This window comes from Odocoileus virginianus, unplaced genomic scaffold (assembly GCF_023699985.2).
Source record: "Odocoileus virginianus isolate 20LAN1187 ecotype Illinois unplaced genomic scaffold, Ovbor_1.2 Unplaced_Contig_6, whole genome shotgun sequence".
NCBI classification, from domain to species: domain Eukaryota; kingdom Metazoa; phylum Chordata; class Mammalia; order Artiodactyla; family Cervidae; genus Odocoileus; species Odocoileus virginianus.
Genome location: NW_027224323.1, coordinates 2,408,571 through 2,435,971, shown reverse-complemented (window position 1 = coordinate 2,435,971; position 27,401 = coordinate 2,408,571). Strand labels below are relative to the sequence as shown.

The 27,401-nt window shown below is 50.2% G+C and overlaps 1 protein-coding gene across 1 annotated transcript; it reads left to right on the top strand.

The window, feature by feature from the left end:
- On the top strand, window positions 1-25,932 carry ASMT (acetylserotonin O-methyltransferase). Its single transcript, XM_070463758.1, has 8 exons — window positions 1-359; window positions 3,488-3,662; window positions 6,037-6,166; window positions 6,764-6,832; window positions 18,131-18,249; window positions 19,272-19,412; window positions 21,293-21,415; window positions 25,657-25,932. Exons 1-8 carry the CDS (start codon window positions 291-293, stop codon window positions 25,866-25,868), a joined length of 1,038 nt encoding a protein of 345 aa, XP_070319859.1. The 5' UTR covers window positions 1-290; the 3' UTR covers window positions 25,869-25,932.
- Window positions 25,933-27,401: the final 1,469 nt, after the last annotated feature.

Below are 27,401 nucleotides of genomic sequence, written 5' to 3'. Positions count from 1 at the left end.
TGGTACAAGCGTGGGACGGAGCTAGGGGTGACCGGCGATTTTCGGGCTGTGTGCTCACGAGAGACAGAAGGAGTGAACAAAAGCCCCAGGGGTCCCCCGTAAGCTCTCTCATCCCTGTCACCAGGCTGACAGAATCTCCTCGAATGACCCGTCTTGGGCTCACTCCCCAGAGTTCAGCTTGCGGGGTCAGCAGTGACGCCCTGGCCATCCGCCCGGGCTGCTCACAGACTGGTGAAGCCCAAAGCTAAGAGAGCCGAGGTCCCTCCAAGCCAGACCGGCCGGGAAGGAAGATGTGTTCGCAGGGGGATGAGGGCTATCGTCTCCTGGAAGAATATGCCAGCGGCTTCATGGTCTCCCAGGTAGGAAGAGGCTCAATCGGCTGGGGCTCTGTTGCCAGGAGGTGAGGGGGACGACAGGGACTCAGTGCTGAGTGAGGATGGGGTCTCTTCCGGGGGTCGCGAGAGTGTGCTGGGACTCTGGGCGTGTCCACGGGCAGAAGCTTGGCCATCGGGGCCTGGGGCCCTCCTAGGGATGTGTTGCCCCTCATGGAGGGGCGTCTGAGAATGACATTTGTAGGGACTTCCCTGGCGGCTCATTTGGTGAAGAATCTGCCTGCAGCGCAGAAGGTCCAGGTTCCATCCCTGGGTCGGGCGATCCCCTGGAGGAGGAAATGGCAACCCACTCCAGGATCCTTGCCTGGAGAATCCCACGGACAGAGGAGCCTAGTGGGCTGCAGTCCACGGGGTCGCAGAAAGTCGGACAAGACTGAGTGACTAACACTTTGTGCTAGTGAAACAAGGGTGCATGCCATCTTACTGGGATAAGACAATATAAACTGAGTATTCATAAATAGCATCTCAATAGAACAAAAGGTGAATCCAATGTTGAGAATAAAACTTAATAGAATTTGAGCAGAACAACAGACTTAATAAAATCTCGGGTGGGTTGGGAGACTGGGATTGAGACATATGCACTGTTGATCGTGTGTATAAAACAGATGCCTAATGAGACCCGACTGTACAGCTCAGGGAACTCTGGGCTTTGTGGTGACCTACATTGGAAGGAAATCCAAAAAAAGAGGGGATATATGTATAAACGACAGCTGATTCACTTTGCTGTACAGGAAAAACTAACACAACATTGTAAAGCTACTGTACTCCTGTGAAATTAACTTTAAATATTTCAATAGAACAAGAGTGAATCCAGTGTGAAGAGAATAAAAGTAAATACAACGTGAGTAAAATGAGAGACTGAATAAAACTCAATAGAAGGACGTCCCTGGGGGCCCAGTGACTGAGACTCTGTGTTCCCAACGGAGGGGCCCTGGGTTCAACCCCTGGTCGGGGAGCTAGATCCCACATGCCACGACTAAGAGCTGGTGGAGACTAATGAATAAATAAATAAAAATAATTTAAAAACTCAATAGAATAACATCTGAATACAACCTTAGTAGATTGAGTTCAAGACATCTCACTCGGACAAGAGGGATTGCAACTTTCCTATAATAAGAGTTAATACAACCTCAGTGGAAAAGCCAATGCTGTGTTAGTTGGATAAAACGTAACACAGCCTCAATAGGACCGTTGATAAAAATCTCAATAGAAGGAGAGCGCACCCAGCTTTCAGAGAATAAAACGTAAAACAGCCTTACGGAATAAGAGTTGATACGACATTAGCAGACTAAGAGCAGATACCATCTTAATAGAATATGGCTGAATACAACCTTCGTTCGAGGATAGCTGATAAAATATGAGTAGAAAAAAGCCTGAATGCAATCTAAATGGGGTGAGAGTTTATAATAGCTCAATAGAATAAGAGTGCACCCAATGTTAAGGCAGGAAAATGTACTACAATCACACAGAATAAGAGTTCATAAAATCTTCATACATAGAGAGTGAACGAAACCCGAATACCGGGGCTTACACAATCATAGCAGGTAAGTGTTAGTCAGTTGTGTCCGACTCTGCGACCCCACGGACTGCAGCCCGCCAGGCTCCTCTGTCCGTGGGATTCTCCAGGCAAGAATGCTGGAGTGGGCTGCCATTTCCTCCTCCAGGGGATCTTCCCGACCCAGGGATCGAACCTGGGTCTCCTGCATTGTAGGCAGATTCTTCACTGTCTGAGCTACCAGGGAAGCCCCAGACGGGCTTGTCCGCGGGAAGCCTTGAACAAACAGTAAATAAACCTGAATACAGGAGCTTGTGCAATCACAGCAGAGTAAGAGATCATGCCGACTCCACAGAACAAGAATCAGCGCAACCTTAACAGGGTGAGAACTGATTTCATGTTAATAGAATACGACTGAATACAACCTTCGTACAAAGAGTTAATAAAATCCTAACAGAAAAAAATCCGAATGCACTCCTAATGGACTGTTCATGACATCTCAATAGAACAAGAGTGATTACAACTTAATATAATTAGAGTTAGTATGAAGCTCACTGCAAGAGCTGATATCATCTTAAGAGGATAAAGCTTAATACAATCTTAACATAGTAAGAGTCTGAGCAACCTATTAAGGATAACAACTAATAGAACCTTAAGAAGAGTAGATACAATCTTAACAGAATAAGAGCTAGTACAGTCTTAACAGGAATGGATATGGTCTTTTTAATGTAAACAGTTAATTTTATATTGGGGTATAGCCGATTAACAGTGTTGCTATCGATTCAGATGGCCAGCAAAGGAAGTTGACAATACACACACACACATATCCCTTCTCCCCAAACTCCCCTCCCATCCAGGCTGCCACGTGACATTGAGCAGAGTTCCCTGAGCTGTCCAGCGGGTCCTTGCTGGTTCTCCATGTGAAATACAGCCGTGTGTCCATGTCCATCCCAGACTCCGTGACTATCCATTCCCCCATCCTTCCCCCTGAGAACCATCAGGTTATTACAGGGTATTGAGCAGAGTTCCCTGAGCTGTCCAGCAGGTCCTTGCTGGTTCTCCATGTGAAATACAGCCATGTGTCCATGTCCATCCCAGACTCCCTGACTGTCCCTTCCCCCATCCTTCCCCCTGGTGACCGTCAGGTTATCACAGAGTATTGAGCAGAGTTACCTGGGCTGTCCAGCAGGCCCTTGCTGGTTCTCCATGTTAAACACAGCCGTGTGTCCATGTCCATCCCAGACTCCCTGACTATCCCTTCCCCCATCCTTCCCCCTGGTGACCATCAGGTTATTACAGAGTATTGAGCAGAGTTCCCTATGCTGTCCAGCAGGGTCCTTGCTGGTTCTCCATGTTAAACACAGCAGTGTGTCCACGTCCATCCCAGATTCCCTGACCATTCTTTCCCCCGCCAACCATAAGTTCATCTTCTAAGTCTGTGAGTCTCCTTCTGTTCTGTAAGTTCTTCTGTGTCGTTTCTTAACAGACCCCACATATGAGGGATGTCGTGTGCTCTCTCTGCTCCTCTGTCTGACTCGCCCTCCTGAGAGTGAGTCCGCTGAGGACTAAAGCTGACCCCGGCCTCTGTCTTTGCCCCGAGGTCCTCTTTGCTGCCTGTGAGCTGGGGGTGTTTGAGCTCCTGGCCGCGGCCCCGGAGCCCCTGGGCTCGGCGGCAGTGTCTGCACGGCTGGGCGCCAGCCCCCGGGGGACAGAGCTGCTGCTGGACGCCTGTGTGTCCCTGAAGCTGCTGCAAGCGGACGTGAGCGGAGGGAAAGGTAAGCACCCCGGCTCTCCGGAAGAAGGCGCTTCCAGGGTGCACCCTCAGCACAGTTTTCTGCCTGTTTTTTTCCTGGAAAGAGCCACAGAGTAAGTCTTCTCAGCCTGGTGGGCCGGCCACGGGGTCTCTGCAGGTGACACCATCTCCGCCTTTGGAGCATCAGAGCTGCTGGCGGCAGACAGGTGGGCAGGGATGAGTCCTAATAAAACTTTATTGGCCAGACAGGTGGTGGAACAAGATTTCAATAAAGCTTTATTGACCAGACAGGTGGTGGAACAGGGATCTAGTAAAGCTTTATTGGCCAGGCAGGTGGTGGAACATGGTTCCAATAAAGCTTTATTGGCCAGACAGGTGGTGGAATAAGGTTCCAGTAAACTTTATTGACCATACAAATGCTGGACCAAGGTTCCAGTAAAGCTTTATTGTCAACACAGGTGGTGGAACAGGGTTCCAATAAAGCTTTCTTGACCAGACAGGTTTGGAATGGGGTTTCAATAAAACTTTATTGATCAGGCAAAGGATGCAACAGGGTCCCAATAAAGTTTTATTGATCAGACAGGTGGTGGAACAGAGTTTGAATAAAGCTTAATTGGCAAAACAGGTGGAGAAACAGGGTTCCAGTAAAGCTTTATTGGCCAGACAGGTGGTGGAACAGGGTTCTGATAAAGGTTTATTAACAAAACAGGTGGTGGAACACTGTTCCAATAAAGCCTTGTTCACCAGACAGGTGGTAGACAGGGTTCCAATAAAGATTTATTGATAGACAGGTGGTTGGAACAGGGTTTCAATAAAGCTTTATAGACCAGACAGGTGGTGAAACAGAGTTACAATAAAGCTTTTTAGCGGAACAAGTGATGGAACAAGGTTCCAATAAAGCTTTACTGACAAAAACAGATGGCCGAAACCTGTTACCAAACTCGGGTTGCCATTTGCTCACTGTGGATCAGGAAGTTTTCACTGGCTGGTGTTTGCACTGAAACCCTGATGAAATATCCAAGGAACAAGACAGAAATGTGAGCAGAAATTTACACGGGAGTAATTTTCCCATCATTCTCAGGTGCTTCTTTTCAAGGGTAGCCCTTTGTGTTAGGATCACATTCTTGCTTTGGTGTTGAAGCTGCTTTTCTCTTATGGAAGATGTTCCTTGCCAGTTTTTACTTTTAATGCCTTCTTTGCAAAATTAACAATCGTAAGCCCTATCTCCGTCACTCAGATTTTTTTTTTAGATTCTTGAGAATCTGTGCAATTGCAAAGTGTAGGAACCACTGCCTGACAGAACAGGAGTGCTGGGCGGGCCGTGGCAGGGGTGGGTGACGGGCTCTCTTCTTGAAGCAAGGACTTGCGTCCCCGTTGGATTTACCGGGTGCAAACCGCGAGGGTGTGGTAACTTGAACAGGAGGACATTGTTTGGGGGTTGACGGTGCTCAGATGGCCGCGGGCTTGGGAATCAAGCAGTCACACCCCCGTAAGTAAGCTTTGCAGCCCCATCCCCACCCCCACACTGGCAGTGCTGACCTCGAACCCCCTGCGCAGGCTGCGGTCCGGCCAGGACACACGTGTGGAGGATGGCGGACGTTCAAGGGGAAGCTCCTGGGGGTGGGAGGCTCTGGTTGCCCCTGCAGACCCTCGGGTAGGCACGTCAGCATGTGGGCTACCCTGCCGGCCCGGAGACGCTGGGATGCTCGGCTCAGAGACCAGGTTACAGGACCGCCTGCTGCATCTGTCTCCCTGGGGACCCTTGCAGCCCTACATTCGGCAGGTACAGATTGTGCAGAAACAGTGAGCGGATTCAGTTCAGTTCAGTCGCTCTGTCGTGTCCGACTCTTTGCGACCCCACAGACTGCAGCAGGCCAGGCCTCCCTGTCCATCACCAACTCCCGGAGCTTACTCAAATTCAAGTCCATCGAGTCGGTGATGCCTTCCAACCATCTCATCCTCTCATCCCCTTCTGCTCCCGCCTTCAATCTTTCCCAGCGTCAGGGTCTTTTCCAAGGTGTCAGTTCTCCACATCAGGTGGCCAAAGGACTGGAGTCCCATGGACCTGTATTACGTGTAGTCCACGGGGACGCAAAGAGTCGGAGGCGACTGAGGGGTCGGGGGTCGAACGACACTGGGGCTTGCTGAGCCTTTCCATTTGCCGCATCGGATCTTTCCATGGGATTTACAAAAGCGGAAGGCAGCAGGCAGGGTGTGAAGCCACTGCCCCACAGGTCAGCCGGTCCTTCGGGATGAGGGTTCAGCTGTCGCGGTTCCGGCAGTCCCAGGCGAGAATCATGTTTCCATCAGGATGTTGCCAGCGTCGCTGTTGGCATCTTGACGACGCCTGGGTGTCTGACGTTTTTCTTTTCCCCCTCCGTTCTATTTGTTTTCAGCTGTGTATGCAAACACGGAGCTCGCCAGCACCTACCTGGTCAGAGGCAGCCCCAGGTCCCAGCAGGACATGCTAATGTACACGGGCAAGACCACTTACGTCTGCTGGGGCCACCTGGCCGAGGCGGTCAGGTGGGTGTCGGTCACACCCCGGAGTCCCCAGGGCTGCCTGCGGGCTGGTTTCAGGGCGTCCCAGGAATCACCATGTTAGGTTTCTTATAGCTCGGGTCTCCAAACTCCAGGATCTAATGCCTGATGATGTGAGGTGGAGCTGATGAAATAATAATAGAAATAAAGGGAATATTCACTGAAGGACTGATGCCGAAGCTCCAATACTTTGGCCACCTGATGCAAACACCTGACTCCTTGGAAAAGCCCCTGATGCTGGGAAAGATTGAGGGCAGGAGGAGAAGGGGGCGACAGAGGATGAGATGGTTGGATGGCATCACCGACTCGATGGACATGAGTTTAAGCAAGCTCTGGGAGTTGGTGATGGACAGGGAGACCTGGCATGCTGCGGTCCATGGGGTCGCAAGAGAGTCGGACATGAGAGAGCAACTGAACTGAATGGAACTGCAAATTAGAAAACGAATCCGGAGTAGTCTTGGGTTACTCGTTTCCGGCTGATGCCATCTGTGGTGCCGGGGCAAGGTCTGTGAGCACAAGGGTGCGTTAACGGTGTGCAGTGGAGTCTCAGGGCCTGACTGACGGTCTCCTCCTCGTTTTCAGGGAAGGGAGGAACCAGTACCTGAAAGCCTTCGGGATCCCGTCCGAGGAGCTCTTCTCTGCCATCTACAGGTCACGCCGCCCACCCACTCCGATAGCGTCCTGCTTGGCGTCATGTTTTATAATTTGTGTGTTTTTCATTGAACGATAACCACTTTGCAGTGTTGTGTGGGTTTCTGCCAGACATCGGCATGAATCTGCCATCCATTTACCCATGTTCCTTCCCTCCTGAACCCCCCTCCCACCTCCCTCCCCATCACACCCCTCAAGGTTGTCCCGGAGCCCCGGTCTGAGCTCCCCGAGTCATCCTGCAAATTCCCATCGGCTGTCTGCATCTCATATGGCGACGTGTGTTTCCGCGTGACTCTCTCCACACCTCACACCTCCTGCTTCTCACTGCTTCCCGGGGTCCGTGAGTCTGTATCTCCACTGATGCCCTGCGAATACGTTCATGAGTGTCGTCTTTCTAGATTCCATATGTATGTGTCAGTATACATATTTGTTTTTCTGACTTGCTTCCCTCTGTGTAACAGGCTCCAGGTCCATCCACCTCATTAGAATGGACTCAAAGGCACTCCTTTTCATGGCTGAGTAATATTCCATTGTATATTATGTACCACAAATTCTTTATCCATTTGTCTGTCGATGGGCATCCAGGTTGCTTGAAATGTTACGGCAGTAGTGTTGATTGACAATGTTACATTGTGTTCCGCTCTACAGTAAAGCGATTAAGTTATGCAAATATACACATTATTTCATTTTGTTACAGCTGACTAATATTCCACCCTATGTATGTAGCATATCTTCTTTCTCCATTCCAATCTCTGTTGATGGACATTGAGGTGGCGTCCATGTCTTTGCTATTGTGAATAGCATTGCGATGAACCCTGGGGTGCACGTGTCTTTTCTAATTATGATTTTTCTCCAGGTGTATGCCCCAGCAGTGGGATCCCAGGATCATAAGATAGCTCTATTTGTAGTTTTTTAAGAACATTCCATACCGTTTTCCATAATGCCTGCACAAGTATACACTCCCACTAGAACTGCAGCGGGCTCCTTTCTCTCCACGAGCTCGCCAACATTTAATGTTTGTAGAGTTTTCGATAGTGGCAGTTCTGACTGGTGCGAGATGATTCCTGCTGTAGGTTTACTTTCATTTCCCTAATATTCAGCAACTTTCTTGGCGGCTCAGATGGTAAAGAACCAGCCTGCAGTGCAGGAGACCTGGGTTTGATCCCTGGGTTGGGAAGATCCCCTGGTGGAGGGCACGGCAGCCCACTCCAGGAATCTTGCCTGGAGAATCCCACGGACAGAGGAGCCTGGTGGGCTGCAGTCCACGGGGTTGCGGCGAGTCGGACGCAGCTGAGCTACCAACACTTGCGATAGTGATGCTGCCATCTCTCCATGTGACTTTCTTAACAGGGTGTGAGCTCAAGGTACCTGTTGGACGTGGATTCGTGCATCTCTGCCCAGTTGCATTCTTTCTGCTGACCACCCCCAGGAGACTTCCCGGAGGGCAGCTGTTTCACACTTAGAGCCGGGCGGACCTGGGGACGGTCAAGGGCCCTTCAGCTCAGTCTTTAGGTTGTTGTTCCAAGCTCGGGCACGAGGTGGCAGCATTTCTCCATGCCCACCTTTTTTTTTTTTTTTTTTTTTTTGGTATTTTCATTGTTACTTTGTATTGGAGTAGAATTGATTTTCCATGTGGTTGGTTTTTTTTTTTTTTTTTTTTTCAGGTATTCGGGAGTTTGATTCAGTTACACATAGAGGTTTATTCTTTTTTGGGCTCTTTTTTTCAGAGAGATAATTACATCATGCTCAGCAGACTTCCCTGTGCAATTCAGCATGGACTTTTTGATCATCAATTTCGTGTATATGAGCGCGTATATGTTAATTCCTAACTCTTCATTTGTCACTTTCCCATAAAATTTTTTTTTTAGAGTCATAAGTTCCTTTGGGCTTCACTGGTAGGTTAGCTGGTAAAGAAGCTGCCTGCCATCCAGGAGGCCCGGGTTTGATTCCTGGGTGGGGAAGATCCCCCGGAGAAGGGACAGGATACCCACTCCAGTGTTCTGGCCTGGAGAATCCCACGGACTGTATAGCCCACGGGGTCGCAAAGAGTCGGACACGACTGAGCGCCTTTCACACTATAAGTTGCTTTGCTCACTTTCAGAGTCTGGCCGTGTTGTGTAAATCAGTTCGTTCGCGTGAATACCTAGGCTCCCCCATCAGGATTCTATAGCATCTGTGTTTCTCTGACTCCCGTCACTTCGTATGGTATTCGGCTGGTCCATCCATGCTGTTGGCAGCGGCGCTATTCCACTCTGCTCCGTGGGTGAGCCGTATTCTTGTCCGGAGTTCTCCCCGCCGCTCTGCCTTCATTTTCCCGTTGCTGGACGTTTCGGCGGATTCAGTGTCTTGGCCATTATGGAATCGTGCTGCCCTCGAAAACAGGACGGTGTGTGTTATTTTGAAATATGACTTCTTTTTCTGGATCTGAGCCCAGAAGTGAGATTGCTGGATCGTACGGTTTCTGGATGCTTACGTTTTGTGAGGAAGCTCCACGCTGTTGTCCACGTTTCTGGCACCGGTTTAGCTCCCCGCCAAGAGCGCAGGAGGATTTCGCTTTTCCTCCGCCCTTTGCAGCATTTTAGTCTTCGTAGATCTTACTGCAGATGGCCATCCTGACCTGTTCAAGGGGATGCCTCATTGCACTTTTGATTTGCCTCTCTCTAGTAATTACTGATGCTGACCACCTTTTCATGTGTCTGATGCCAACCTGTATGCCTTCTTGGATGAAATACCATTTTGATCTTTGGCATCTTTTTTTTTCTTCTTCTTGGGTTGTCTGTGTTGGTCATATTGAGATGCATGAGCCCTTTATAAGTTTTGGAGTTGAATTTCTTGTGACTGTCTTTCTTTGCAAATACTTTTTCCCTGTCTGAACACTGTCTGTTTCTTTCATTTAGGGTTTTCTTTGCTGTGCAAATGCTCTTCAGGTAGATGAGGTCCTGTTTTCTTCTTTTTGTTGATTATTCATTATACTAATATATATAGTTCAGCTCAGTCATGTCCGACTCTTTGTGACCCCATGGACTGCAGCACACCAGGCCTCCCTGTCCATCACCAACTCCTGGAGTTTACTCAAACTCATGTCCATTGAGTCAGTGATGCCACCCAACCATCTCATCCTCTGTCGCCCCCTTCTCCTCCCGCCTTCAATCTTTCCAGAATCAGGGTCTTTTCCAAAGAGTCAGTTCTCCGCATCAGGTGACCAAAGTTTCAGAACTTCAACTTCAGCATCAGTCCTTCCAGTGAATATTCAGGACTGATTTCCTCTAGAGTGGACTGGTTGGATCTCCCTGCCGTCCGAGGAACTTTCTGGAGTCTTCTCCAGCACCACAGTTCAAAAGCATCAGTTCTTTGGTGCTCAGCTCTCTTTATGGTCAAACTCACATCCGTCCAGAGCAGCTATCAGCAATTTACATTTCCAGCTTCGGAAGAGAAGGGTTCCCTTTTCTCCACAGCCTCTCCAGTGAGGGTTTCTGACAGTGGCCCATCTTGTTGGTGTAAGGTGCTTCCTAGTAGGACTTGCTACACCCATTTTCCTGATATTTAGCCTTTTTGACATCGTTTCATGTGATTTTTTCTGAAAGCGTGTCAGATACAGGTCCCTCTTAAACTTGGCTTCGTGCATCTCCGCCCTGGTTTTGAACCCTTGTTTGCTGAACACCCCAGGGGAGTTCTGGAAAGCAGTGGTTGTTTACTTACAGCCCTGCAGACCTTGTCATTAGTAAGTACCCAGCACAGCTTTTAAGGTCACTGTTGGCGAAAACGGCCACAAGGCGTTTCCTCATGCCTCACTCTTGGTTTTTCTTTTCTTGTATTCTCATTGTTGCTTTGCACTGGGAAGTGAAAGCGTTAGTTGCTAAGTGGTGTTCAAGTCTTTGCGACCCGTGGACTGCAGCCTGTCAGGCTCCTCCATCCATGGGGTTCTCCAGGCGAGGATACTGGAGTGGGCTGCCATTCACTTCTCCAGGGGATCTTCCCGACCCTGGGATGGAACCCGGGTCTTCTGGGGTCTTCCTGACTCCGGGGTGGAACCTTGTGGGTCTTCTGCACTGAGGGCGGATTCTCTACCGTCTGAGCCGCCAGGGAAGCCCGTATCTTACCCTGGAGCAGAGCTGAGTCCCCGTGTTGCATTAGTTTTGAGGGTACGGGAACCTGATTGGTTTATACACAGACGTTTGTCTCTTCTGTCTCAGACTCATTTTCCCATCTAGGTAATTAGCGTCTGTTCAGCAGAGTTCCCTGTGGTATTCAGTAGGTGTTTTTGATCATCACATCATATATAGGAACTGAAATATGTACATTCCAAACTCTTCAATCACCCCATCCCCATTACAGCTGTGTGTGTGTGTGTGTGTGTGTGTGTGTGTGTGAGACACTTATAGATAACTTTCCTCCGTTTCAGAGTCTGTCTCTGTTGTGTAATTAGTCCATCCACATGAATATCTAGAAACCAGGGTCGCTGACACCTCCGGACCTTCGTTTTCCTGTCTCTGACTTCCTGCAGTCCCCGCGTGTGATGATCACTCGGTTGATGGATGCCGCTCTCATCGGCCTTATTCCGTCCTGCTGCATGGCTGAGTCGAGTTCCAGGGGAGAGGTGGACCCCACTCTGTCTTCATCTTCCCATCAGCAGATGGTTTGGTCGATTCAGTTTTGTGGCCGTTGTAAATCACGCTGTCCTGAAGACAGGGGTGCGCATGTCATTTCGAATTGTGATTTTTCTCTGGATCGAAGCCCAGAAGTGGGGCTACTGGATCATACGTCTTCTGCATGGTTAGTGTTCTAAGGACACTTCATGCTGTTTCCCACAGTTCCTGCCCTGATTTAGTTCCCCAGCAAAAGTGCAGGAGGATTCCCTTTTTCCCCTCCGCCCTTTGTTAGCCGTTATTCTTCGTAGGACCTCTCGATGATGGTCATGCTGACCGGTGTGAGGAAATACCTCATTGTCTTTGCGTAGCTTCGCTCTAATAATTAGTGATGCTGATCGACTTCTCGTGAGTGGAATGGCACTGTGTATGCCTTCTTGAAAGGAATATGTATTTTTATCTTTGGACCATTTTTATCTCTGATTTTTTTTTGTGGTTTTGATATGGAGATGTGTGAGTTATTTGTAGCAATCAGAGGTGAATTTCTTGTAGGTATCTTGGTTAGAAAAAAAATTTTTTTTTTTCCATTCTGAGAGTCTCTTTCTCTATTGTTTTGGATGTTGTTAGTTGTGAAAATGCTTTTAAGGTCTGTGCCCACATGCTTTTTTCTTATTTTTGGTTCATTTTTCATTGTCTGTGTGGTGGATCCAAGTGAACTTCTTACGATTGTTCAAGAGGGTTGTGACGTGAAATTTGCTCAGTCGTGTCTGACTCTTTGCGACCCCGTGGACTGCAGCCTGCCAGGCTTTCCTGTCCTTCACCATCTCCCGGAGCTTGCTCAAACTCATGTCCATTGAGTTGGTGATGCCATCCAACCATCTCATCCTCTGTCGTCCCCTTCTCCTCCTGCCTTCAATTTAAAGACAGTAAACACAGCTTTCATATTTGTCGTTACAAAACCCAGCCACGAGGTAGCTCCATAAACTTTTTTCCTGTTTTGTTTGTAGTAGAAATGTTAGTTTACATCGGACAACACTTCATTTGCCGATGTTGTTTCATTATACATAGGTGTTTATCTCTTCTTTCCCACCCCCCCCCCACTCCGTGTAGGTGATTAGACTGTGTTCAGTAGATGCTGTCTTGCTATTCAGTAGGTCATGTTTGATCATGTGTTTAATTATATTAATCTGGTGGCTCGGTGGATAAAGAATCTGCCTGCAAAGCAGGAGACGAGGGTTCGATCCCCGGGGTGGGAAGATCCCCTGGAGGAGGGCATGGCAACCCACTCCAGTATCCTTGCCTGGAGAATCCCACGGACAGAGGAGCCAGGCGGGCTACAGCCCACGGGGTCGCAGAGAGTCGGAAGCGACTGAACTACTCAGCATGCACAAATCTGTGTGTTAATAGCCAGCTCTTGATGGATCCCTCATCACTACATTTTTTTTTGTTTTTATAAGCGTAAGTTTCTTTTCTCTGTCCTTATGTCTGTTTCTATTGTGTAAAGCGGTTCATTTGTATCCATTTTTAGATTCCGACAACGAGTGGTCTCCTACGATACTCACTTCGCCCGTCGCCCTTGCTCCTCTAGGTCTGATCGTCTCTGCTTCCTTCTCTCAGACTGAACATGGCATTCTCTCCTGCTCGCTCATGGCTGAGTTAATGGTTCATGGTGTCTGTGCGGCCCACCTTCTTGACCCGCTCACCTGTCCCGAACAGTCGGGCCCTTTCCGTGTCCTGGTTATTTTCCTGGCATGGCTGTAATCTCCCGAGTGTATGTGTGTTTTGTAAACCCTGGGGTTTCTCTGGCTCTGTGCCCGAGGTCGGGGTGACGTGTCCTAAGACGCTTCTGTGTCTAGTTTTCTAAAGGACCCCATCCTCTTCCCCCTCCTTCATGGACCGTTTCCCATTCCCAGCAGCAGTGCGGGAAGGCTCTCTCCCCTCCACACCCTGTCCAGCGTTTAATTCTGGAGATTTTGTGAGATGCCCATTCTCACAAGATGGGCAAGGTATACGGTGCTAAGATACCTCACCGGACTTTTAAGTGGCCTCTCTCTAATAAGCAGTGATGCTTAGCATGTTTTCACATCCCTAATGCAATCTCTCTGCCTTCTCTGAAGACATACCTGTTCCAATCTATGTCCCCTTTATTTCTTGTTTTTTTTTGTTTTTTGTGTGTGTGTTTTTGACACGGAGCCCCCCCAAGCTGTTTCTGTGTTTCAGACACAAATTCTCCGTGGGTATCTTGGTTTGCAAAGATTCTTTGCCATTCTGAGCATCATCTTTGCATGTCGGATTTCCCGTGCTGTGCAAATTCTTCGGCGGTTAACTAGATCCTGTTTTCTTACTTTTGGTGTAAACGTCATTACTCTGAGTGGATGGCAAGGCTGGTGCTGTCTGTATTTTCCTCCAGAAGTTCCCAGTCTTCATCCTCTGGTTCAGATCTCGGTCTTTTCTGAAGTGCATCTTTGCATACGGTCTTGGGGAAAGTTCTCATTTCATTCTGGCTTTCCTTGTCTCAGGCGCCCCGAAGCCGTCCTCCGCGGCGCCCGGCGCCTCTGTGGCTTGCCTGCATCCCAGGAGGAGGGTCCCCTGCTCTTCCACCGCGTCTGCGGCATCGGCTGCGTGCAGCAGGTTTGACCACGGCCACTGAGACCTCACTGGAATTTGATTTGCCTCTCTCCTATAATTCCAAGAATCTAATGCAACCTCTATAGTTTCTTCGAAGAAATATGCATTTCCATCTTTGGCCCCCCTTTTTTTTTCATGGGTTGGTTGTGTTTTTGACATTGAGGTGCAGGAGCTGTTTATACGTTTTGGAGATGAATTTCTGGCAGGCATCTTTGTTTGAAAGTGATTCCTCCCCCCACTAATTTTAGGGCTTTCTCTTAACTTGAGGATGTCCTGTCTGTGGAAATGCTTTTAAGGTTTAATTAGGTCCGCTTTTCATTTCCAGTTTATTTTTCATTATTCTAAGTGAGAGTCGCTCAGTCGTGTTCAACTGTTTGCGACCCCATGGACTATACACTCCATGGAATTCTTCAGGCCAGAATACTGGAGTTGGTTGCCTTTCCCTCCTCCAGGGGATCTTCCTGACCCAGGGATCGGACCAGGGTCTCCCGCATTGCAGGTGGATTCTTTGCCACCTGAGCCACAAGGGAAGCCCAAGAATCCTGGAGTGGGTAGCCTCTCCCTTCTCCAGCGGATCTTCCCAAAACCCAGGGATCAAACCAGGGTCTCCTGCATTGCAGGCAGATTCTTTACGAACTGAGTTACCAGGAAAGCCCTGTTATTCTAAGGGGTGGATGTCAGAATGTGTCTCGCTAGTATTTCCCCCAAGAATTTCACAGCACCTGGCCTTACATCTAGGTCTTACACTATTTGCAGATTCCTTCTGTGTGCGGTGCTGCGGAATGTTCCAATTTCCTTCTGTCTCTTTTTTGAATTGTTTGAGGAACACCCACATCCCGTCCTTACTGGTTGTCACCGTTCGCATGCCCAGGGGGTAGGAGGAGAAGTCCGTTTCCTCCGCAGACTCTTCAGCACTGAATGTTTGTGGAGTTGTTGACAGGGGCTGTTCTGACCGGCGCCGAGCGATTCCCCGCTGAAGTCTGGTTTGCCTCTCACTGATAATTCCTGGTGCTGGGTGTTCTTCATCCCAGGAAAGTGGTTCAGTGATACTAGGTACAGCTGATTTCTTTCTCCTTTTACGGCTGAGTCATGTTCCACGGTGTACATGTATCACGTCTTCTTTATCTGTTCCTCTCTTGATAGAGAGCTAGGTTGCGTCCACGTCTTGAATATTGTGAGTAGTGTTGCTGTGATCATCGAGGTGCATGTATCTTTTCAAAGTATCGTTTTCTCCAGGTACATGCCTCGAAGGGACATTGCTGGGCCATCAGTTCAGTTCAGTCGCTCAGTCGTGTCTGACTCTTTGCGACCCCATGAACTGCAGCACGCCAGGCCTCCCTGTCCATCACCAACTCCCAGAGTCCACCCAAACCCATGTCCACTGAGTCGGTGATGCCATCCAGTCATCTCATCCTCTGTCGTCCCCTTCTCCTCCTGACCTCAATCTTTCCCAGCATCAGGGTCTTTTCAAATGAGTTGGCTCTTCGCATCAGGTGGCCAAAATATTGAAGTTTCAGCTTCAACATCAGTCCTTCCAATGAACACCTAAGACTGATTTCCTTTAGGCTGGACTGGTTGGATCTCCTTGCAGTCCAAGGGATGCTCAAGAGTCTTCAACACCACAGTTCAAAAGCATCAATTCTTCGGCTCTCAGCTTTCTTCACAGTCCAACTCTCACATCCATACATGACCACTGGAAACACCATAGCTTTGACTAAAAGAACCTTTGTTGGCAAACTAATGTCTCTGCTTTTTTAATATGCTGTCTAGGTTGGTCATAACTTTCCTTCCAAGGAGTAACCATATTTTAATTTCATGGTTGCAATCACCATCTGCAGTGATTTTGGAGCCCATAAAAATAAAGTCAGCCACTGTTTCCCCATCTATTTGCCATGAAGTGATGGGACCAGATGCCATGATCTTAGTTTTCTGAATGTTAAGCTTTAAGCCAACTTTTTCACTCTCCTCTTTCACTTTCATCAAGAGGCTTTTTAGTTCTTCTTCACTTTCTGCCATAAGGGTGGTGTCATCTGCATATCTGAGGTTATTGATATTTCTCCCGGCAATCTTGATTCCAGCTTGTGCTTCCTCCAGCCCGGCGTTTCTCATGATGTACTCTGCATATAAGTTAAATAAGTAGGCTGACAATATACAGCCTTGACGTACTCCTTTTCCTATTTGGAACCAGTCTGTTGTTCCCTTCCCTAAAATTTGACTGCGTTGAGATCATTTCATGCGATTTTTTTTTTTTAATGAGTGCAAGTGAAAGGTACCTGTTGACATCAGCTTCATGACCATCAGTCCGATTTTGACTTCGTGTGGGCGGACCACGCCTAGGAGACTTCTAGGAGGGCAGCGGTTCTTTCCTTCCCGCCCTGCAGACCTTGGGAATATTACGTGCCCGTCAACACAGCTTTGATAGTTGCCATTACCAAACGTGGCCACAGGGTGGCGTCATTACTCCATGCGATGCTTTATCGTTTTTTCCCCGTTTGATCTTTAAGTCTTTATATTGGAGTAGCGTTCACGATCGGTGTTACGTTTGTTTCAGGGCTACAAGGACTTGGCTCAGCGAGACACAGACGGGTGTATATTCTTTCCTTGGTTCCTTTTCCCATATAAGGTGATTTACTGTGTGTTCACTAGACTGCCCCGCGCTCTTCAATAGGTCCGTTTCCATCATCTGTTTAACATAGGTTCATGCCTGGGAAAATCCCGTGGATAGAGCATCCTGGTGGGCAGAGGTCCACGGGGTCACAAAGACTCGGACACGACTGAAGCGCTTGAGCACGCCTGCCCGGACTCTAATTTGTTATTAGCCAATTCAAGTTTCCCCTCGTTCCTACATTAAAAAATTTTTGTTTTTTTAGTAATCATAAGTTGATTTTCAAAGTTTATATCTTCCCTGGTGGCTTAGACCGTAAAGAATCTGTCTTCAACGCTCGAGATCTGTGTTTGCTCCCTGGGTGGGGAAGATCCCCTGGAGGTGGGAATGGCAACCCACTCCAGCATTCTCGTATGCAGAATCCCATGGACAGAGGAGCCTAGCGGGCTACAGTCCGGTGGGGGTCGCAAAGACGCAGACAGGACTGAGCGACTCACGTTTTCTAAGTTTGTGAGTGTGTTTGTATTGGTAAAATTGTTGATTTGCATACGTTTCTAGAACATACCTGTTGGTGGTATAATATCTGTCTTTCTCTCTCTGGCTTCCTTTCCTTAGTATGATCATCACTCAGTCCATTCATGCTGTTATCAATGGCATTGATCCGTTCTTTTTCTTGGCTGAGTAGCATTCCAGTAGAAAAGTCAGGCACTCGTTTGATCTGTCCAGAATGAGTGAGGAAATCCTTTTCATTGTTGGAGGTGGAGGGAGGCTGTGGAAAGAGACAAGCCTGGGGCTTTGCGGGCAGCACTAGCGTGAGCTGTGGGTAGTTCGTCAGATGACGTATGACGTCAGAGGGGTCACATCGTGCTGGCGACTTTGTGACGACGTGCCAGGCGACGCTGATGGCTTCATGACTGTCTGCAGTGTGTGGGGGATGCTCCCAGGGTGGGGCAGGAGATGCACAAAGGATTAAGGGGGGACGGTGATCACTGCTGAGGGTCCCGAGACCTGGGGCCTGCTCTGCGCCCCGTATATCCTTCCCTGCCTGCCTACCTCGCCACTGACTCCAAAACCGCAGAGCAGCCTCCGCGGAGGGTGAGAGGAGAGAGGCGGCCCCCAGGAGACCCTCACCGGCCCCCTTCCCGCCCACCCCGCAGTGTCCTGGGCTGCTCTTTACCTCTGTCGCCTCCCGAGAGCCTCCTCCCCGCTCCTCCCGGGACCCAGCTCCCCCCACACTCGTCTCCACCTCCCTGAATCCCCGTCATGCCAACACCGCCCCTCCCAGCGTGTGTGGACACCCCACCCGCCTCCCACCTCCCGCCTCCCGCATTGCACAGCTGACCCGGTGGCCTGGCACTCCACCCCGGTGGGTGGAGGACCCGGGTCTTTGCTCACCTCAGGGGCCCCCCGGGGCGTTGCTCAGGGTGACCCCCAGCAGACTCCGCATGGTTCTCATGGGCCCATCTCATCGTGTTCCAGGTCCGAGGGTGAAAGGCTGCGGTTCATGCAGGGCCTGCAGGACGTGTGGAGGCTGGAGGGGGCGAGGGTGCTGGCCGCCTTCGACCTGTCCCCCTTCCGGGTCATCTGCGATCTCGGGGGTGAGTGTCCGCCCCGGACCTTGGAGCTGTGTTTGGAACTCTGCTTGTAGACCCTAGGGCTTCCCCAGTGGCTGAGATGGTAAGGAATCTGCCTGCAATGCAGGATACCTGGGTTCAATCCCTGGTGGGGAAAATCCCCTGGAGGAGAGAGCATGGCAACCCACTCCAGTCTTCTTGCCTGGAGGATCCCACGGACAGAGGAGCCTGGTGGGCTACAGTCCGTGGGGTCACAGAGAGTCAGACACGACTGAAGTGACTTAGCACGCACACACACTACATTGAGTAGAATTCCTTGTGCGGTAGATTGGAAACTTTTCAAGCATCAGTGTGGTTTCTAGGAGCGGGACCGTGTCTGTCCCACCCTCCTCATTCCTCCCTCCCCTCTTTCCCCTTTTGGTAGCTGTCTTTGTGTCCTGCATCTGAGAGGCTATTTCAGCTTTGTGCACGAGTTCATTTGTATCACATTTTGTGTTCCACGTATGAGTGGTATCACACAGCATTTGTCTTTCTCTGTCTGACAAACTTCACTTACTATGATCGTCTCTAGCTCCATTCACATTGCTGCAAATGGCGTTTTGTTCTTTTTCATGGTTGTGTAATATTCCACTGTATATGCGTACCACCTCTTCTCTATCCAGCCCTCTGTCGATGGGCCTTTAGGTTGAGGTTATTTGATAAAAGCAGATTCCCTGACTGTGGGGTGTTCCTGCTGCTGGCATCTGGAGGGAGATCCCCATTTCTCACCCGGGTGTACCCCGGGAATGTTTTCTACAGGGAGACATGGGCATGTCTTCTCGTAGCATCTGCCCAGGGGCTTCGTCTGCCTGGCTGTTGTCTGTCCTTGGGCGGACAGACAGCCTGGCAGGAGGGGAAGCCGTCAGGTCAGAGGCTATGTGGAAGGTTGGCATGTGGGCTGGTCCAGCCGGGAAGATGCCTTAGATGCAGGGCTTTGTAGGTGAGCCTGTAACCATGGAGACCAGGCTGTGAGTACCACTTCAGTCACAGTCCATGTCCTCCTGCAGGCGGTTCTGGGGCTCTGGCCAAGGCGTGCGTGTCTCTGTACCCGGGATGTCGGGTCATCGTGTTCGACATCCCAGGAGTGGTGCAGATGGCGAGGACACATTTCCCAGCCTCGGAGGACGAGCGGATCAGCTTCCATGAAGGTGGGTGTCTGGAACACCGTCTGTGTCCATGGGGAAACAGATGGGTCATGGCCGGCTGGGGAGACGGCAACAGTGGGCGCTCAGTGTGACTTCCTGGATCGTCCAAATGCACCCCCTTAAAATGGAGCTTCCAGGGGGCTTAGTGGTAAAGAATCTGCCTGCCAGTGCAGAAGACACAAGAGATGCAGGTTCAATCCCTGGGTCAGGAAGATTCCCTGGAGAAAGAAATGGCAACCCATTCCAGTATTCTTGCCTGGAGAATCCCACGGATAGAGGAGCCTGGTGGGCTACAGTCCACGGGGTCGCAAAAGTCAGACACGAATGAGCACACAGGCATTTAAACCTAGAGCTGTGATGCAGGATGGATGGAAAAATGTGGGAGGGTATTGTTTTCTTGCAGTTAATTCTTTCCTGAGTGTTGCACTGGGTTCAACGTGTCTCCTCACCCAGAGTTTGTAAACAGGACTTTGGGAAATAAGGTCTCTGCAGATGTGATGAAGTGAAGGGTCTCAGATGAGGTCCTCCTGGATGGGGCTGGCCCTAAACCCAGGGACAGGGTCCTTATAAGACACAGAAGGGGAGAGACACGGGCACAGAGGAGAAGCCACGTGGAGACGGAGGCAGAGACGGGAGGGAGGTGGCCACCAGCCCAGGGACGGACGCCTGGAGCCCCCAGAAGCTGGAAGAGGCGGGGAGGACCCTCCCCTGGAGACTCTGCAGGGACTCAGCCCTGGGACCCCTTGACCTCAGACGTCTGGTCCCCAGGACTGTGAGGAGCATGGATGTCCTGGTCTGTGGGCATTTCTTACAGCCATCCTGGGAAACTCATGTAGGTATTTACAACCAGCTCAGGTCCGAGTGGCAATCAGGGACGTGGGTTGGAGGCAAGGTGAGGGGACAGTTACCGACGGAGAAGACAGAAACTTCTCAGATGTCCCAAGGCTCAGAAACCACGGCAACTTTGCGGACCCCTGCCAGGGACTTGTGGCTGCCTTGGAAATGTGGGGCGCGCCTCCCAGCTGCAGGCCGTCACTTAGGTACCAAGGTCCGACCTGCAGACACCTGGTACCTCCGTGTGTAGACACAACTACCCTGGTGGCCCAGTGGCTAAGACTGTGAGCTTCCAATGCAGGGAGCCCTGGTTCCACCCCTGGTCCAGGAGCTAAGATGCAGCATGCAGCAAGACCCAGTGCTAGAAAGAAAGAAAGGGGTGGGGGAGGGAAGGCTGAGAAAGGGAAAAAAGAAGAAAGAAAAAGAGAAAAAGAAAAAAGAAAGCAGGAAAGACACTACAGGTCCCACTGGTTTAAGAAAAAGAGAAGAAAGAGAAGCAGGCTTTGGAAGCTGGGAAAACTAGATGGTCGTGAAAATGAAAGTGTTAGTCGCTCAGTTGTGTCTGACTCTTTGCGACTCCATGGACTGTAGCCTGCCAGGCTCCTCTGTCCGTGGGATTCTCCAGGCAAGAATACTGGAGTGGGTTGCCATGCCCTCCTCCAGGGGGTCTTCCCAAACCAGGGATCGAACCCTGGTCTCCGGCATTGGCAGGCGGATTCTTGACCATCTGAGCCACCCAGGAAGCCCAGGAAGGTTGGGGACCACTGCTTTAAGGATGCTATTTACATGAGACTTTTTGAAATCAAGTGAAAATAAAACCGTCCTCCAGAGCTGATGCGGAAAGGGGCCCCAAAGGGAATGTACCATCGTTCATAATTGTCTCATTGTCATGGAGACGTCTTCTGTTCCGAGCAAGGTGGGGAGGTCAGTGGCTGGGGCTACTTGGAGACAGGTCTGTGTGGACAAGTGACCTGGCCACGCTGGGCATAGGTGTCCTCACGTGGAATTGACAGGCAGGCTGACAGGAGGTCCCCACCCCCGTGTTGCAGGGGATTTCTTCAAAGACCCCCTCCCGGAGGCGGACCTGTATATCCTGGCCAGGGTCTTACATGACTGGACGGATGCCAAGTGCTCTCACCTGCTGGAGAGACTCTATCAGGCCTGCAGGACAGGTAGGTGGTGGGGATGCTGAGTGCCGGGCCTGGGGGTCGGCTCAGGGTGGAGTTACAGGCGTCTCGATGAGATGAGGTCTTGGAAACCCCGTCACGTGGATATAGACACGCCTCTGTGTATGAGGATGTTGGAGTTCCGGCCAACCTCTGGAGGCTGCCTGCCTTTTCCAGACATCACCACATCACGGGTTCCCTAATATCGTCTCTTTTTCACCACTCTCTTCCGTCGCCCCCCCAAAATTGCAGTTCTTGTAGTACAGTGTCATTTTCAAATGTGAAGTTGTTCATGGATAGTTGTGTCTAGACCCCTTCTGTGGGGGATCTCTTGAAAGTGTATTGAGCAAAAGTGTATTATTTATGTTTTAATGCATAGTCACGTTACTTGATGGTGACTTGAGTTTTTTTTGTGTGTGACTTTGTGTAGAGGGACGTTTGAAACCTTGGTCCTTTATGTTTACTTTTACTGATTCATTTCTTTGGCTGTGCTGGGCCTTAGCCACAGCACTGGAGATCTTCCATCTTTGTCGTGGGATATGGGATCTTTCGTTGTGGCTTGCAGACTCTTAGGTGTGGCAGGCAGGATCTAGTTCCCTGACCAGGCATGGAACTGGGGTCCCCTGCTTTGAGAGCACAGAGTCTTAGCCAGTGGACCACTAGGGAAGTCCCTCATTGGACCCTAATATCATCATCATTATTATTTGTTTGCCTTGTTCCAGTCCATACAAGATATCATTTGAAAGGAACAAAAAGCAAGGTTAGTACAAACAGGAAAATTGCCAAGGAATGGATATATATGTATTCATAGCCTGGAGAATCCCATGGACAGAAGAGCCTGGCAGGCTGCAGTCCATGGGCTTGCACAGAGTCAGACATGACTCAAAGCAACTCAGCACACAGCACTCCAGTGACTCAGCACACAGCACTCCAGTGACTCAGCACACAGCACTCCAGTGACTCAGCACACAGCAACGGATGGCTGATTCCCTTTGCTGTATGGTAGAAACTAACGCAATGTTGTAAAGCAGCTATACATCCAAACAACATTAATTAAAAGAAGAAAAAAAATTAAAAAGTTACCAAGCAGGGTAGTGGCTTGCCTGCAGTTTTTCTGTTTAGAATATGTGTGGCTCAGCATCTCCAAGGTCACAGAAACTATGAGTATCCCCCGGAGCTGATGCTCTGTGGGCTCTGGTTCGCTTCCTCTGTTTTCAGCTCAGTCGCTCAGTTGTGTCCGACTCTTTGCGACCCCAGGGACTGCAGCATGCCAGGCTTCCCTGTCCATCACCAACTCCCGGAGCTTGCTCAAATTCATGTCCATCAAGTCGGTGATGCCATCCAACTATCTCATCCTCTGTCGTCCCCTTCTCCTCCCACCCTCAGTCTTTCTCAGCATCAGGGTCTTTTCCAGTGAGTCAGCTCTTTGCATCAGGTGGCCAAAGGATTGGAGCCTATGCACATATATATACACAAATACCTGGGAGATGCAGATTTGATCCCTGGGTCGGGAAGATCCCCTGGAGGAGGAAATGGCAACCTACTCCAGTGTTCTTGCCTGGAGAATCCCATGGACAGAGGAGCCTGGCAGGCTACAGTCCACGGGGTTGCAGAGAGTCAGGCACGACTGAGTGACTGAACATGCACATTATAACACATAAAGCATGTTACATTTGCATTTAAACTTTATGTATGACTCATTTATTTTTAAACAATAAATGAATAAATGTATGTCAAGAATATAAAATAATATTTATGTAATTTGTGTTATTTTTGGATATTGTTAAATATTATGAAAACTGTTAAAATGTAAAACTTTTAAATATTAAAATACTATATATTTACAGTAACACTATATTACATTTGTATATATAGTTACATTATGGGACATGAAAGTTGTTCAGTCATGTCTGACTCTTTGCAACCCCGTGGACTATACAGTCCATGGAATTCTCCAGGCCAGAATACTGGAGTGGGTAGCCTTTCCCTTCTCCAGGGGAGGGAATTGCACCCAGGTCTTGAACCAGGGATCGAACCCAGGTCTCCTGCACTGCAGGCAGATTCTTTACCAGCTGAGCCACCAGGGAAGCCCAAGAATACTGGAGTGGGTACCCCATCCCTTCTCCAGGGATCTTCCCAACCCAGGAAATCGAACTCGGGTCTCCTGCATTGCAGGCGGATTCTTTACTAACTGAGCTATCAGGGACACCCACGTATGTATGGGTACATGTGTGTATGTATGTATGTGTTATGCGTGTTTGCATCTGTTTATATATGTGCATGAATATGTATTGGCACACTCAGATGTCGTGTGCGTGGTAGAAACACGACCTTACAGATGGCTCTTGTCCCTGGCCAGCGCAGCTAGGAGAACGCCCCAGATCTGGAGGCAAAGCCTTTTTCCTCATATTCTCGCTGCTCGGAGGTCCCATCTCAGCCTCTCCCCACGAGCCTCCCACTGATGATCAGCCCTGCTGTGTCTGCATCGTTGCAAATTACTACCAACAATGCCCCGATCTTACTTTTAGTGTGGGCATTCCTAGCCACGAGATCCATTGTCCAAAAAGGACCTAAGACTCGGTGACTCTTCAAGGAAGCCAGCAAAAAATGGCTTGGGATGTGGCGTTTGGTCTGAGAATCAGGTACGGAATAAAACGGGTCACAACGTGTATAAAGTTTACTTCCATCCCTTGATTGGCACGCTCACCTTTAAGCTTTCGGAGAGAATGACGTGACACGTCGTTTTGTGGATTTGTTTCTGGGCAATGAAGTTAGAAAGTGAGAAAGAACAGTCATGTGTCATTTCCTGGGTCTGCATTACGAATGATGATGCATTTTGAGGTTGGATGGTTCTTTTCCCTGCCTCCCTCCCCTCTCTGCCTCCATCTTCATGTGATTTCTCCTCTCTCTGTCTCCTCTCCTGTTTCTCATAAGGACCCTGTCCTTGCAGGGCAAGCCTCTCCACTGTTCTTTGCTGGAGAGGCCCCTGGATGTAAGGAGCCTGGTGGGGCTACAGTCCACGGGGTTGGACAGAGTCAGACACGACTGAAGCGACTGAGCGCTCACCTGGTTACGTCCCGTGTAGCCAGGAGGGGCGGACACTGTGTGTAGACACAGCCCTGCTTACTCGTGTGGACTGTCCAGCACCTACCGGCCACGGTGGCCTCTAGTGCTCGAAGGAAAGATGGGATGATGGGTGTGTGTCCTAGGTCAGGGTCTGCCTACAGGGGGGTGTCTGAGGTCAAGGGCTGTCCCGTGGGAGGTCGTAAGTCAGGGTCCCTTGGGGGTCCTAGGTCAGCGTCTGTCCTGAAGGAGGTCCCAGGTCAGGGTCTACCCTGCGGGGGATTCTAGGTCAGGGTCTGTCCTGCAGGAGGTTCCAGGTCAGGGTCTGCCCTGTGGGGCATTCTAGGTCAGGGTCTGTCCTGAAGGAGGTCCCAGGTCAGGGTCTACCCTGCAGGGGATTCTAGGTCAGGGTCTGTCCTGCAGGAGGTTCCAGGTCAGGGTCTACCCTGCAGGGGATTCTAGGTCAGGGTCTGTCCTGAAGGAGGTCCCAGGTCAGGGTCTGCCCTGCGGGGGATTCTAGATCAGGGTCTGTTCTGGAGGAGGTCCTAGGTTAGGGTCTGTCCTGCAGGAGGTCCCAGGTCAGGGTCTGCCCTGTGGGGAATTCTAGATCAGGGTCTGTCCTGGAGGAGGTCCTAGGTTAGAGTCTGTCCTGCAGGAGGTCCTAGGTCAGGGTCTCCCCTGCAGGGGATTCTAGGTCAGGGTCTGTCCTGCAGGAGGTCCTACATCAGGGTCTATCCAGATGGGTGTGTGTCCTAGGTCAGGGTCTGTCCTGCAGGGGATTCTAGGTTAGGGTCTATCTTGCGTGGGGTCCTAGATTAGGGTCTGTCCTGCAGAAGGTCCCAGGTCAGGGTCTGTCCTATGGGAAGTTCTGGATTAGGCTCTGTCCTGTGGGGGGGTCCTAGATTAGGGTCTGTCCTGCAGGAGGTCCTACATCAGGGTCTATCCAGATGGGTGTGTGTCCTAGGTCAGGGTCTGTCCTGCGGGGAGGGGTCCTAGGTCAAGGTCTGTCCTGCGAGGGGTTCCAGGTCAGGGTCTGTCCCGCGGGGGAAGGTGGGAGATGCCTGGAGCTGTGAGCTAACCTGCGAGGCAGGGGTGCTGGGCAGGAAGCCGGGTGAGGAGAGGGTGGACAGTGGGTCCTGGGTCCGGGCTGACCCTCGCTCAAACCCTCACCCTCCCCGCGGCAGGTGGCGGCATCCTGGTCGTCGAGAGCCTCCTGGACGCGGACGGGCGGGGCCCCCTGACCACGGTGCTGTACTCGCTGAACATGCTGGTGCAGACGGAGGGCCGCGAGCGGACCCCTGCCCAGTACCGCGCGCTCCTGGCCCCCGCCGGCTTCCGAGACGTGCAGTGCCGGAGGGCTGGGGGCACCTACGACGCTGTCTTGGCCAGGAAGTGATCCCTGCAGTGTGTGTGACCCCCCTCACGACGCAAATCCTGCAATAAAGAGATGGTGTCGCTCACGCTTCTTTCTTGCCTTTTCTTCTTCTTTTCCCCCCTTGTTGTCTATCTGTTCTATGCTTTTCTTGTTTTCCTGCCTCCTTGAGGGATGCCAGGTTTATGCCCATGGATGGTCACTTTGCATTTCATCTTTGTTTCATTATCCTTATTTTCATTTGATGCCAATCTGTTCTATTTTGCTTCCTTTCTGTGATGGAGTGAAGTGTCGGACATGAGGTTCCTCCTGGATGGGGGTGGCCCTAAATCCAGGGAGAGGGTCCTTATAAGACACAGAAGGGGGGAGACATAGATACAAAGGAGAAGCCGGAGGCAGAGACGGGAGGGAGGTGGCCACCAGCCCAGGGACGGATGCCTGGAGCCCACAGAAGCTGGAAGAGGCATGGAGGACCCTCCCCTGGAGCCTCTGGATAGAGCTCAGCCCTGGGACCCCTTGACCTCAGACGTCTCAGCCCCAGGACTCGGGGAGGGCGGGTGTCTGTGGTTTTAAGTCATGATCCCACTTGGCATCGTTTGTTTCGGCCGACCCAGGACACTCGTACACACGGAAGTGGATGGATAGGCACCCGTCTCAAATTTTAATTTTGAAAAGGCAGAAAAGAACTCCTGGTCTATTCTGCAGCATAGAGTCTAAGAAGTCTGTCACGAGGACGTTTATTTAATGTCTACTCTTTTAGCAACTTTCTGATATACAATAAATATACTGTCATTAACTGCCATCACCATGGTCTATGTCATCTGGAAGTCTGCGCCTCTGACCCTCTTTACCCGTTTTGTTCCATTCCCACCCCTCACCTGTGGCAACAAGCTGCCATGCCCTCCTCCAGGGGATCTTCCTGACCCAGGGATCGAACCTGGGTCTCCTGCATTGCAGACAGATTCTTTAGCATCTGAGCCACCAGGGAAGCCCATGACAATCTGTAGGCCCGTCCAGGTGGCTGCCAATGGCTGTATTTCACTCCCTTTTAGGGCAAGTGATATTCTATTGCGTATATTTACCACGTCTTCTGTATCCTTTCCTCTGTGGACGGACACTTAGGTTCTTTCCACGTCTTGCCTGTTTTGCAAATTCATTTGTGTTATCGTTTAGGTTCTACATACGAGCAGCATGTATAATACGAATATTTGTCTTTCTCTGCCTGACTCACTTCACTTTGCACAAAAGCAGCTGTTTATGTTCACGCTTTTCATGGTGACAGAGCATGTGTGGTACGTGGGATCTCCCTGGACCAGAGATCAGACCTGCGTCCCCTTTATCAGCAGGTGGATTCTCGACCGCTGGACTGCCGGGGAAGTCCTGTTAGATGCGTTTCATTAGCAGAAGCAAGGCAAAACTTCAATCGTTATTTTTGAAGGAAAATTCAGTCTATTATTTATTTCAGGTTGTGCTAGATCTTTGTTGCCGTGTGGCTTTTCTGTAGTTGCGACGGGCAAGGGGCTATTCTCTTCCTTCGGTTTTATCCACGTTCTGCTC